At 40.3% G+C, this 12,387-nt stretch overlaps 1 protein-coding gene across 4 annotated transcripts in view; it reads left to right on the top strand.

Annotated features, from left to right (window-relative positions):
- ptpn2a (protein tyrosine phosphatase non-receptor type 2a) overlaps positions 1 to 10,980 on the top strand; it is a 38,000-nt gene extending 27,020 nt beyond the window's left edge. Inside the window, exons 6-9 of one of the 4 annotated variants that reach the window (XM_034173873.1) lie at positions 266 to 475; positions 3,487 to 3,648; positions 3,802 to 3,986; positions 9,020 to 10,980. In XM_034173873.1, coding sequence (XP_034029764.1) covers positions 266 to 475; positions 3,487 to 3,648; positions 3,802 to 3,986; positions 9,020 to 9,209 — 747 coding nt within the window. In that variant the 3' untranslated portion in view covers positions 9,210 to 10,980. Of the gene's footprint in view, positions 1 to 265; positions 476 to 3,486; positions 3,649 to 3,789; positions 3,987 to 9,019 lie in introns of all 4 variants that reach the window. The other 3 variants (XM_034173872.1, XM_034173871.1, XM_034173870.1) reach the window with 3 other exon arrangements.
- The last annotated feature ends 1,407 nt before the right edge of the window (positions 10,981 to 12,387 follow it).

Below are 12,387 nucleotides of genomic sequence, written 5' to 3'. Positions count from 1 at the left end.
TTTGGGGTTGCTGCTGCCTTGTAGTCACTTTAAAGAAAAAAAAATCGTTACATCAAATGGCCATGTGTTTTCGGATACAGACTATTGTCTATGTAGCTGAACGCTTCATTAACTCAGATGTGGGTATTCACACCTGTATTTATAGTGAGGGATCATTTCATGCAGGTTGACCTTAGTCTTGCTGCTTCTTTGACCACCTTAAGGTAAATTCTATCTTTTAAGACCTTGCTATTTGCTTCTTTATTGATTTTTCTTCATGACCTAGACAGGAGAGATGAGGGAGATCTACCAGTTTCACTACACCACGTGGCCTGACTTTGGCGTCCCAGAATCTCCAGCCTCCTTCCTCAAGTTTCTCTTCAAGGTTCGGGAGTCTGGCTCTTTAGAGCCTGAACACGGACCATCGGTGGTGCACTGCAGCGCTGGGATTGGCCGCTCAGGAACCTTCGCCTTGGTGGATACCTGCCTGGTTTTGGTGAGAAGCTGATGTGGAAATGTGGCAGAGGAAGAAGTATCACTAAAGGGCTTTAGGTTTTACCCAACTGTGACACTTGTGTTGTTCATGATGGCAAATTCTGCCCTTAGTGCAACAAAATCAGTGTTTAATTCCAAAATTGTTTCAGAATTTGGTTTGATTTGCTTGGGGTGACAGGTGAAGGTGCAAGAAGGATATGATTCCTTCTTTGTTCTCTAATGCCATATACCAACACAGTGCAGAGTAGCTACCTAAACTCTGTAAGTGAGATAGAGTATCTCGTCAATAGTTTTACATCCTCATTGAAGACAACTTTGGATGCTGTAGCTCCTCTAAAAAAGAGAGCTTTAAATCAGAAGTGCCTGACTCCGTGGTATAACTCACAAACTCGTAGCTTAAAGCAGATAACCCGTAAGTTGGAGAGGAAATGGCGTCTCACTAATTTAGAAGATCTTCACTTAGCCTGGAAAAAGAGTCTGTTGCTCTATAAAAAAGCCCTCCGTAAAGCTAGGACATCTTTCTACTCATCAGTAATTGAAGAAATTAAGAACAACCCCAGGTTTCTTTTCAGCACTGTAGCCAGGCTGGCAAAGAGTCAGAGCTCTATTGAGCTGAGTATTCCATTAACTTTAACTAGTAATGACTTCATGACTTTCTTTGCTAACAAAATTTTAACTATTAGAGAAAAAATTACTCATAACCATCCCAAAGACGTATCGTTATCTTTGCCTGCTTTCAGTGATGCCGGTATTTGGTTAGACTCTTTCTCTCCGATTGTTCTGAGTTATTTTCATTAGTTACTTCATCCAAACCATCAACATGTTTATTAGACCCCATTCCTACCAGGCTGCTCAAGGAAGCCCTACCATTATTTAATGCTTCGATCTTAAATATGATCAATCTATCTTTGTTAGTTGGCTATGTACCACAGGCTTTTAAGGTGGCAGTAATTAAACCATTACTTAAAAAGCCATCACTTGACCCAGCTATCTTAGCTAATTATAGGCCAATCTCCAACGTTCCTTTTCTCTCAGAAATTCTTGAAAGGGTAGTTGTAAAACAGCTAACTGATCATCTGCAGAGGAATGGTCTATTTGAAGAGTTTCAGTCAGGTTTTAGAATTCATCATAGTACAGAAACAGCATTAGTGAAGGTTACAAATGATCTTCTTATGGCCTCGGACAGTGGACTCATCTCTGTGCTCGTTCTGTTAGACCTCAGTGCTGCTTTTGATACTGTTGACCATAAAATTTTATTACAGAGATTAGAGCATGCCATAGGTATTAAAGGCACTGCGCTGCAGTGGTTTGAATCATATTTGTCTAATAGATTACAATTTGTTCATGTAAATGGGGAATCTTCTTCACAGACTAAAGTTAATTATGGAGTTCCACAAGGTTCTGTGCTAGGACCAATTTTATTCACTTTATACATGCTTCCCTTAGGCAGTATTATTAGACGGTATTGCTTAAATTTTCATTGTTACGCAGATGATACCCAGCTTTATCTATCCATGAAGCCAGAGGACACACACCAATTAGCTAAACTGCAGGATTGTCTTACAGACATAAAGACATGGATGACCTCTAATTTCCTGCTTTTAAACTCAGATAAAACTGAAGTTATTGTACTTGGCCCCACAAATCTTAGAAACATGGTGTCTAACCAGATCCTTACTCTGGATGGCATTACCCTGACCTCTAGTAATACTGTGAGAAATCTTGGAGTCATTTTTGATCAGGATATGTCATTCAAAGCGCATATTAAACAAATATGTAGGACTGCTTTTTTGCATTTACGCAATATCTCTAAAATCAGAAAGGTCTTGTCTCAGAGTGATGCTGAAAAACTAATTCATGCATTTATTTCCTCTAGGCTGGACTATTGTAATTCATTATTATCAGGTTGTCCTAAAAGTTCCCTAAAAAGCCTTCAGTTAATTCAAAATGCTGCAGCTAGAGTACTGACGGGGACTAGAAGGAGAGAGCATATCTCACCCATATTGGCCTCTCTTCATTGGCTTCCTGTTAATTCTAGAATAGAATTTAAAATTCTTCTTCTTACTTATAAGGTTTTGAATAATCAGGTCCCATCTTATCTTAGGGACCTCGTAGTACCATATCACCCCAATAGAGCGCTTCGCTCTCAGACTGCAGGCTTACTTGTAGTTCCTAGGGTTTGTAAGAGTAGAATGGGAGGCAGAGCCTTCAGCTTTCAGGCTCCTCTCCTGTGGAACCAGCTCCCAATTCAGATCAGGGAGACAGACACCCTCTCTACTTTTAAGATTAGGCTTAAAACTTTCCTTTTTGCTAAAGCTTATAGTTAGGGCTGGATCAGGTGACCCTGAACCATCCGTTAGTTATGCTGCTATAGACGTAGACTGCTGGGGGGTTCCCATGATGCACTGTTTCTTTCTCTTTTTGCTCTGTATGCACCACTCTGCATTTAATCATTAGTGATCGATCTCTGCTCCCCTCCACAGCATGTCTTTTTCCTGGTTCTCTCCCTCAGCCCCAACCAGTCCCAGCAGAAGACTGCCCCTCCCTGAGCCTGGTTCTGCTGGAGGTTTCTTCCTGTTAAAAGGGAGTTTTCCCTTCCCACTGTAGCCAAGTGCTTGCTCACAGGGGGTCGTTTTGACCGTTGGGGTTTTACATAATTGTTGTATGGCCTTGCCTTACAATATAAAGCGCCTTGGGGCAACTGTTTGTTGTGATTTGGCGCTATATAAAAAAAAAATTGATTGATTGATTGATTGATTGATTGATCTGTTCAGATCCTGTGAATAATGTCAAACAAAATGGGCCAAGCCGTGACTCATTTGTAGACCCATAACAGGAGCTGTGAATGTCTGGGTCACACCTGCAGCCAAACATGCTGGGAGCCTCTGTTATGTTTTCTGAGAACCTTGGATGAGGGTAGAGCCTGTTCTGGTCCAACAGTTTCTTCTCAGCCTGATCTGATCTTTGGCTCCACAGCATTTTTGTGTTTAAGTGAGTTTATCTGTGGTGTAGATGAAAAGACGAACGGACCCTTCATCCGTGGACATCCAGAAAGTGCTACTGGACATGAGGGAATGCCGCATGGGTCTGATCCAGACCCCAGATCAGCTGCGCTTCTCCTACATGGCAGTCATTGAGGGAGCCAAGATCATCATGCCAGACAACTCTGTGCAGGTCTATAAAAAGTATATAAAAATAAAAAATATAAACCGTACTCATCCTGTTCTGCTTTTACATGGTTTTTATCACATCACACTGTTTAAAAAAAAAAAAATAAAATTTCAGTGATTAAACCTTCGATTTGTGTGTCTGTAGCAGAATGAGCAGACTGTGATGTGCAGAGGTCTTTTGGAGCCACGTGCACCTCTTCCACCATCTAGACCTCACCTCAAAGACTGCAGACCCAATGGCCAGCCAGATCCCTTCCTGGAGCCACAGGACCACTCAGGAGACGAGAAGCCAGCAGAGGAGTCAACCAGCCAACACCAAAGTGTGGCCGAGAACTCTGAGCGGTTAGTGGATGTTTATCGTCTTGTTCTGTGATGAAGATCTCGTCATCTTCAGAGGTGTTTTGCTGATAACCTTTTTAGGAGAGCAAAAGTCCAAGTGTTTAGGGTCCTGGTGCTTCATGTGTTGCTGTATGATTGCCGAGATTTAGCAACCTAAAGCGATGGATGTCTTTGGTACTGGGTCTCTTCAGAGGATCCTTGGGTACCGTTGGAATGACTTTGTGTTGAAATAACAGTTAACTTGGGTGACTCCGATGAGAACTTTGCCTTGCATTGCGAGGCACCATTACCTATGACCTCTGCATTTCTCTGTGCCTGATCCAGCATGTTCGTGCCTCAGTGTTGAGGACGCCTGAGGCTGGGGAAGACCAAGGACACACCAGTGTTTGACCTGGCTGCAGCAGATAAATGTTTAGTTTGGGGGGGTGGGTCTGTCTAGGTGGTTGCCATCCAAGACCCTGTTATAAATTTTCCATAATCCATCCATCGGGCAGCACACGTCTATAGGATATCACATGGGCAAAACAAAGTTTCTCTTTTGAGTCATCTGGTGCATCAAATTTCAGAACAAACTAATCTCTCAAACAAGTTAAACGATGACGAGAGTGTTGCCTGTGGGGATCCACAGGCTCTAGATTGGGTAGTGTTTGTAAAATAGGTAGCTGCCATTTTTCAAGGGTGGTAATAAATTATGCAAAGTTTCTGTAATGAGTTGAAATGATGTGAGTCCAGAATGTTTTTTAGAACATTAGACCTCAACAGTTTTTAGAAAAAGAACTTAACCCTTTTATTCCTGTTAATTATGTAATTTTTTTAAATGTTAATTTACTGTTTTTATACCTTGTTTAGGTTCTTGTTATATACACACTAGTATTCTATTTTTACTTCTATTTTGTCATATTATTTTTCAATAAAATAAGTGTTTTCACTTTCTTTAGTCATCCATGTATTTTTAACATATTTACAATTATATTATGTACTTACATTGAACTTACTAAAAAAATCATGCACGCACACTTTTAATATAAAGATGATTTACAGACCCCTACTGGAATGACGTGTGAGTCCAGAATTGTAATGTGTAATTGGCAACGTCCATTGTTCAGTGTTGTTAGATAATATCCAAAGTTTCTCTATCAGTCCTATCAACGTTCTGTTTTGGCGGCATTCATACTTGACCCAAAATACATAAACATACCAAACGACAAATGTCAGGTCTCCACAGTTGTCTGTGATCAAAGTTATACACACTCACACAGAGGGCACTTGGCTGTTATAATATAGGTACCTTATATTGTTTTTGAGTTATTGTCTGCACAAATCAAATCAATTTTATTTATATAGCGCCAAATCACAACAAACAGTTGCCCCAAGGCACCTTATATTGTAAGGCAAGGCCATACAATAATTACGGAAAAACCCCAACGGTCAAAACGACCCCCTGTGAGCAAGCACTTGGCAACAGTGAGAAGGAAAAACTCCCTTTTAACAGGAAGAAACCTCCAGCAGAACCAGGCTCAGGGAGGGGCAGTCTTCTGCTGGGACTGGTTGGGGCTGAGGGAGAGAACCAGGAAAAAGACATGCTGTGGAGGGGAGCAGAGATCAATCACTAATGATTAAATGCAGAGTGGTGCATACAGAGCAAAAAGAGAAAGAAACACTCAGTGCATCATGGGAACCCCCCAGCAGTCTAAGTCTATAGCAGCATAACTAAGGGATGGCTCAGGGTCACCTGATCCAGCCCTAACTATAAGCTTTAGCAAAAAGGAAAGTTTTAAGCCTAATCTTAAAAGTAGAGAGGGTGTCTGTCTCCCTGATCTGAATTGGGAGCTGGTTCCACAGGAGAGGAGCCGGAAAGCTGAAGGCTCTGCCTCCCATTCTACTCTTACAAACCCTAGGAACTACAAGTAAGCCTGCAGTCTGAGAGCGAAGCACTCTATTGGGGTGATATGGTACTACGAGGTCCCTAAGATAAGATGGGACCTGATTATTCAAAACCTTATAAGTAAGAAGAAGAATTTTAAATTCTATTCTAGAATTAACAGGAAGCCAATGAAGAGAGGCCAATATGGGTGAGATATGCTCTCTCCTTCTAGTCCCTGCTAGCACTCTAGCTGCAGCATTTTGAATTAACTGAAGGCTTTTCAGGGAACTTTTAGGACAACCTGATAATAATGAATTACAATATTCCAGCCTAGAGGAAATAATGCATGAATTAGTTTTTCAGCATCACTCTGAGACAAGACCTTTCTAATTTTAGAGATATTGCGCAAATGCAAAAAAGCAGTCCTACATATTTGTTTAATATGCGCATTGAATGACATATCCTCATCAAAAATGACTCCAAGATTTCTCACAGTATTACTAGAGGTCAGGGTAATGCCATCCAGAGTAAGGATCTGGTTAGACACCATGTTTCTAAGATTTGTGGGGCCAAGTACAATAACTTCAGTTTTATGAGTTTAAAAGCAAGAAATTAGAGGTCATCCATGTCTTTGTCTGTAAGACAATCCTGCAGTTTAGCTAATTGGTGTGTGTCCTCTGGCTTCATGGATAGATAAAGCTGGGTATCATCTGCGTAACAATGAAAATTTAAGCAATGCCGTCTAATAATACTGCCTAAGGGAAACATGTATAAAGTGAATAAAATTGGTCCTAGCACAGAACCTTGTGGAACTCCATAATTAACCTTAGTCTGTGAAGAAGATTCCCCATTTACATGAACAAATTGTAATCTATTAGATAAATATGATTCAAACCACCGCAGCGCAGTGCCTTTAATACCTATGGCATGCTCTAATCTCTGTAATAAAATTTTATGGTCAACAGTATCAAAAGCAGCACTGAGGTCTAACAGAACAAGAACAGAGATGAGTCCACTGTCTGAGGCCATAAGAAGATCATTTGTAACCTTCACTAATGCTGTTTCTGTACTATGATGAATTCTAAAACCTGACTGAAACTCTTCAAATAGACCATTCCTCTGCAGATGATCAGTTAGCTGTTTTACAACTACCCTTTCAAGAATTTTTGAGAGAAAAGGAAGGTTGGAGATTGGCCTATAATTAGCTAAGATAGCTGGGTCAAGTGATGGCTTTTTAAGTAATGGTTTAATTACTGCCACCTTAAAAGCCTGTGGTACGTAGCCAACTAATAAAGATAGATTGATCATATTTAAGATCGAAGCATTAATTAATGGTAGGGCTTCCTTGAGCAGTCTGGTAGGAATGGGGTCTAATAGATATGTTGATGGTTTGGAGGAAGAAACTAATGAAAATAACTCAGACAGAACAATCTGAGAGAAGGTCTAACCAAATACCGGCATCACTGAAAGCAGCCAAAGATAACAATACATCTTTGGGATGGTTATGAGTAATTTTTTCTCTAATAGTTAAAATTTTATTAGCAAAGAAAGTCAAGTCATTACTAGTTAAAGTTAAAGGAATACTTGGCTCAATAGAGCTCTGACTCTTTGTCAGCCTGGCTACAGTGCTGAAAAGAAACCTGGGGTTGTTCTTATTTTCTTCAATTAGTGATGAGTAGTAAGATGTCCTAGCTTTACGGAGGGCTTTTTTATAGAGCAACAGACTCTTTTTCCAGGCTAAGTGAAGATCTTCTAAATTAGTGAGATGCCATTTCCTCTCCAACTTACGGGTTATCTGCTTTAAGCTGCGAGTTTGTGAGTTATACCACGGAGTCAAACACTTTGATTTAAAGCTCTCTTTTTCAGAGGAGCTACAGCATCCAAAGTTGTCTTCAATGAGGATGTAAAACTATTGACGAGATACTCTATCTCACTTACAGAGTTTAGGTAGCTACTCTGCATTCTGTTGGTATATGGCATTAGAGAACATAAAGAAGAAATCATATCCTTAAACCTAGTTACAGTGCTTTCTGAAAGACTTCTAGTGTAATGAAACTTATTCCCCACTGCTGGGTAGTCCATCAGAGTAAATGTAAATGTTAAGAAATGATCAGACAGAAGGGGGTTTTCAGGGAATACTGTTAAGTCTTCAATTTCCATACCATAAGTCAGAACAAGATCTAAGATATGATTAAAGTGGTGGGTGGACTCATTTACATTTTGAGCAAAGCCAATTGAGTCTAATAATAGATTAAATGCAGTGTTGAGGCTGTCATTCTCAGCATCTGTGTGGATGTTAAAATCGCCCACTGTAATTATCTTATCTGAGCTAAGCACTAAGTCAGACAAAAGGTCTGAAAATTCACAGACAAACTCACAGTAACGACCAGGTGGACGATAGATAATAAATAAAACTGTTTTTTTGCACAAGCTGGCGGAGACTGACTAAACCTACAAATTAGGGGTGGGCGGTATATTCGGTTCACTGTATAAATTTGGCTGACGGTAGAGATTTAGACTCCACCAACTAAACGCAGTAATGCTTGTTGATTGTCATCGTATCTTCCTCATTGACTCTGAACGACTGGATAAGGCTGCACTCAGTGCTTTGGTCACAGGCTCCATCTCCACCTCAGTAAATTAAAGTTCTCCTTGTAAGAGTGTAAAATTCTAAGTTAATTTAACCCTCTGGAGTCGCCTGACTGAATTTGGTCATCTAAAATCACATGACCGAATTAAGCAATTGTCCCATTAAATGGAAAAAAAACGCCACCAAAAGCAGACAAACTGTCACTGCCTCCTGCTGATAGAAGCAGGAATGGCGAAATAAGATTTATTCCAATGCACAAAAATACATGTCTAACAAGTCAGAGAATCAGTTGCTCAAAATTAATTAGATCTGTTTATGTTTTTTGTTGTTTTGATTTGTTTATTTTAATCAATTTAGCTTTGCAAATGGACTATATGACCCATTCAGAAACACTTCCCTTATAACTTTTACACTTTGTTTATATCGTGATATATACTGTTACTGTAAAAGGATTCAGTTTATATCATGATATGAATTTTAAGTCATATCGCCCAGCCCTACTACAAATGTATGTTTTTGATGTCTTAGCTTTCTGCTGTTACCAGTGCGTGGAACTCTGAGACTTTTCCTCTGTTACTTCAGCCTCCGAAAGCGGCATCGTGAGGAGCGGATCGCCAGCACAGCGCAGAAGGTGCAGCAGATGAAACAGAGACTGGGCGACTCGGAGCGGAAAAGAGCAAAGTGGCTTTACTGGAGGCCTGTCCTCCTCAAAGCTGGCACCACGGCGGCTTTGACCGCTGGCCTGCTGGCGTACTGGATGTACTCTAAGTGAAGCACTCTCTCTCACTTCAAACTGACTTCTTATTTTTGCACCAGTACTGTGGCATAGGTGGAACTTTAAGTATTTGCGGACCTGAAATGACCATCTAAATCCACTTAAAAGTTCTGATCCCCCGCCACCAAGCGGAGAGGGGAGACATTGGAAGACGTTCAGAACGTCTGGAACCTATAGGCCAAGCTGCTGTGTAAACTTCAAAACAAAATTAGATTAAATTCACCCGTTTTCTTGAATGATTTGAAGTTTGTATGCATTTTTGAGCATTAGGGTCAGTGTTTCCATGGCAGCTGTACTCAACATGACAACAACAAAAAATCAGGGGTAAAGTCCAGCACTCAGGTTAACGTTAACAGGGTATCACAGGACTTGCAGGGATAAAACAACGTTGCGTAAGTGAAAGGCTGCACAATGCTTCACTTCTACGAAAGCTGTCCTGTGGCGGGGGATGTTAGCTGCAGCCTTGCCTTCTTACTTTAGCTGTCAATTACAGTATGCTGGAGTTGAACAGCTGATAATGCAAGCAGATTGGGGACTTTAAACTTCAGTTAGTGGGTATCTCCAGCCAAGTCAGGAATGGGACAACATTTTATTTTGAGCAAACTACAAAAAAGAAGTGTTAATTCCCACATTGTTGATTGTGTTCAGAAGAAATTTGAAGATCGGTGCTTTCAATCCCGATATGCTGTTTTAGATGGCTAAAATAAAAAGCTGTTGTACAAATATTTATGGCCACAGTTGCATAGCAGAGGATATTTATTCCTTGAGGTCCAAATGAGTGAGAGAGCAATAGATCAAATGCGTGTGTATATAGTTTTCATGTAAAATGGCAGCATCTCAGGATTTTGGTGCTAGCACGATGAGATATATAGATTTTTTTTTTTTTCTTCCTCTTATCACTGTTGATGAATGTTCTGTCATAGCAAATAGTTTTGGGGAAAATCTTGAGGTGCAGTACAAAGAAAAGTAATATTTCAGTGTTTTTGTTTTCGTAAGTGTCAGATGCATTTCGGTTGTCTGCTGTCACGTTTCATGTGTTGCATTTTAAATGACTTAGTTGGGTTTTCCATCCGACCACAGGCTCCTGAACCTCGAGGTCAGCTGCAAGACCCTTTTTCTTTTGCATTCTTGCGTGTGTGTGGAAGGTTTCTAGATTCCCACTTGTTCTACCGTTCATATTCAGCAGGACAAACCAGCATGGCCAGATATTGTTTGACCCCCCCCCCCCCCCGATCTGCCACCTCCTCATATCTGCAAGATTTTGACGCTTTTATTTTGTGATATGTGAGCGTGTTATTTCATCTGTGGTTCTTGGGCTCCCTGATCATGTAGTGTGTGTAATCACCCACTGGATGGGTTTGTGTACAAATGTGATTTTTTTTTTCTTTTTTTTTTTTAAGAAGAAACCAAAGCAAAGCTGTCTGTTTTAGGAAGCGATGCACTTCAGAAAACTATTTATCGATGAAAACTTGCATCAAGTGGAATGTATTTTGTGATGGATCTTTGGAAAAACTGACATTGTCATTACAAAGCAGCTGTTACAGTGAAGACATTCTATTGTACGACTTTAATTTGAACCACAGTGTGCTAAATTGATTTCATTTCACAGGGACCACTCTAAAGCTATAATGGTGCAGTTTAGACTTTCAGGACTACACTGGCCTTTCTTGTGTTTTTAGGCCATTTTAGAAGTGGTATGTATGATTATGTTGATAGCTAGCTCCTCCCAAAAGTTGAAGTTGTGAAGCTATAAACACTTTCTGACCTTGCCTGGCTGTCATGTATGGTCATGTCAAGAGTGGAGAAGCTGTACTGTCAGTATGGTACATAGACTTGACATTGATTCCTGCTCATGGTACGCACTGTAGAATGGGCCCATTGGTACCTAAAGGTACATTAAAAAAAATCCCCTGTAAGGTACATTTCTTAAAATTTTAAAGGCACAGAAATCATTACTAATTATGTTCATACCCTGTTAATGTACAGATGGAGCGATAAAGCACCCTTTTTGAGGTCCTTTCCTGCATCCTTGAACACGAGTCCATCTCAGCTGTAAATGGGTACCAGCCTTGTCTGGTGAAGTAACCTGTGATGAACTGGTGCCCCATCTGTGGGGAGTCATAGACTCTCATTAGCTTTCTGCTACTGAATTAGGGGACCAGCACCAGTGGGCCTCAGGGCTAATAAAGGACTTCTGGGTGTCATTGTAGTACACTATTAATCAAGATAGTCATTTTTGAAAACTGTCTTGGGGTGTCTAAATACCCCCACCACCCACCTTTGTGGGTGCCGTTTTCATTTGTTGGTGGTAAGGACACATTGTAGATGGTGCGTTCAAATGTTCTTGCAAGGACAATTCACACGAAGCGGTATGGTAATTACATTAGGGACGTAAACACAGAACTAATGTTATCATCCAACAGGGCTTTAGTAGTTTCCCTTGCAGTTCTCCTACTAAAAAAGAAAACCTTAAATTGTTCACTGTGATCATGTATCCTGGGAAGGTTTGGAGAATTGGCAGGTTGATTTTAATAGAATAAGAACACCCAGGAAAAGGTAAAAAGTTTGTGCTAATTGTTAAAACTGGACTGAAACATAAAAATGGATCATTTCTGTTTGCTGGCTGATTTTTTTTTTTATTACTGTGCCTTGAAATTAATGGATAAAAGTGCTTAAAGATTCCCTGACGCTACCGAAATAACTGAAAGATGTTTGCACTGACCAGGTGTCCACACTGTAAATTAAGTCAGCGTCTGATGTGCTGCTCATCAGGTGCTTATTTCCACTTTTCACTTTGGATTTCTCACATAACCCACAAATTATTTGTCCACAACATTCCACTCATAATTCCTTTTGTCAGGGGAGATTTGTGCACTTCTGTTGTACATGACAGAAGGTTGAAAAGCAAACAAAAGAAATCATAAATAAAATATCTTTTTTATAAAGCAAAACCTGCCTGTCTGCATGTTTGAGACGTCCACCCTCTGATGCTCTCCTCTTACAGTCATAACTCCATTCCAGTGAAATTGACCTGCACCGTGGTTTTCAGGAAGTATTTCAGCATTTCAAGAAAAGGCCTCACACATAATGACTTTTGTCTTAATTAAATTTTCTTGTCTGTTGTCAGGTGCTAAAGTAGGTGAAAATACAGGTGTTGTTTCTACAGTTTAAGCTG

The sequence above is a fragment of the Thalassophryne amazonica genome, chromosome 7 (genome assembly GCF_902500255.1).
Source record: "Thalassophryne amazonica chromosome 7, fThaAma1.1, whole genome shotgun sequence".
Classification (NCBI taxonomy): Eukaryota; Metazoa; Chordata; class Actinopteri; order Batrachoidiformes; family Batrachoididae; genus Thalassophryne; species Thalassophryne amazonica.
This window is presented reverse-complemented; position numbering and strand designations above follow the sequence as displayed.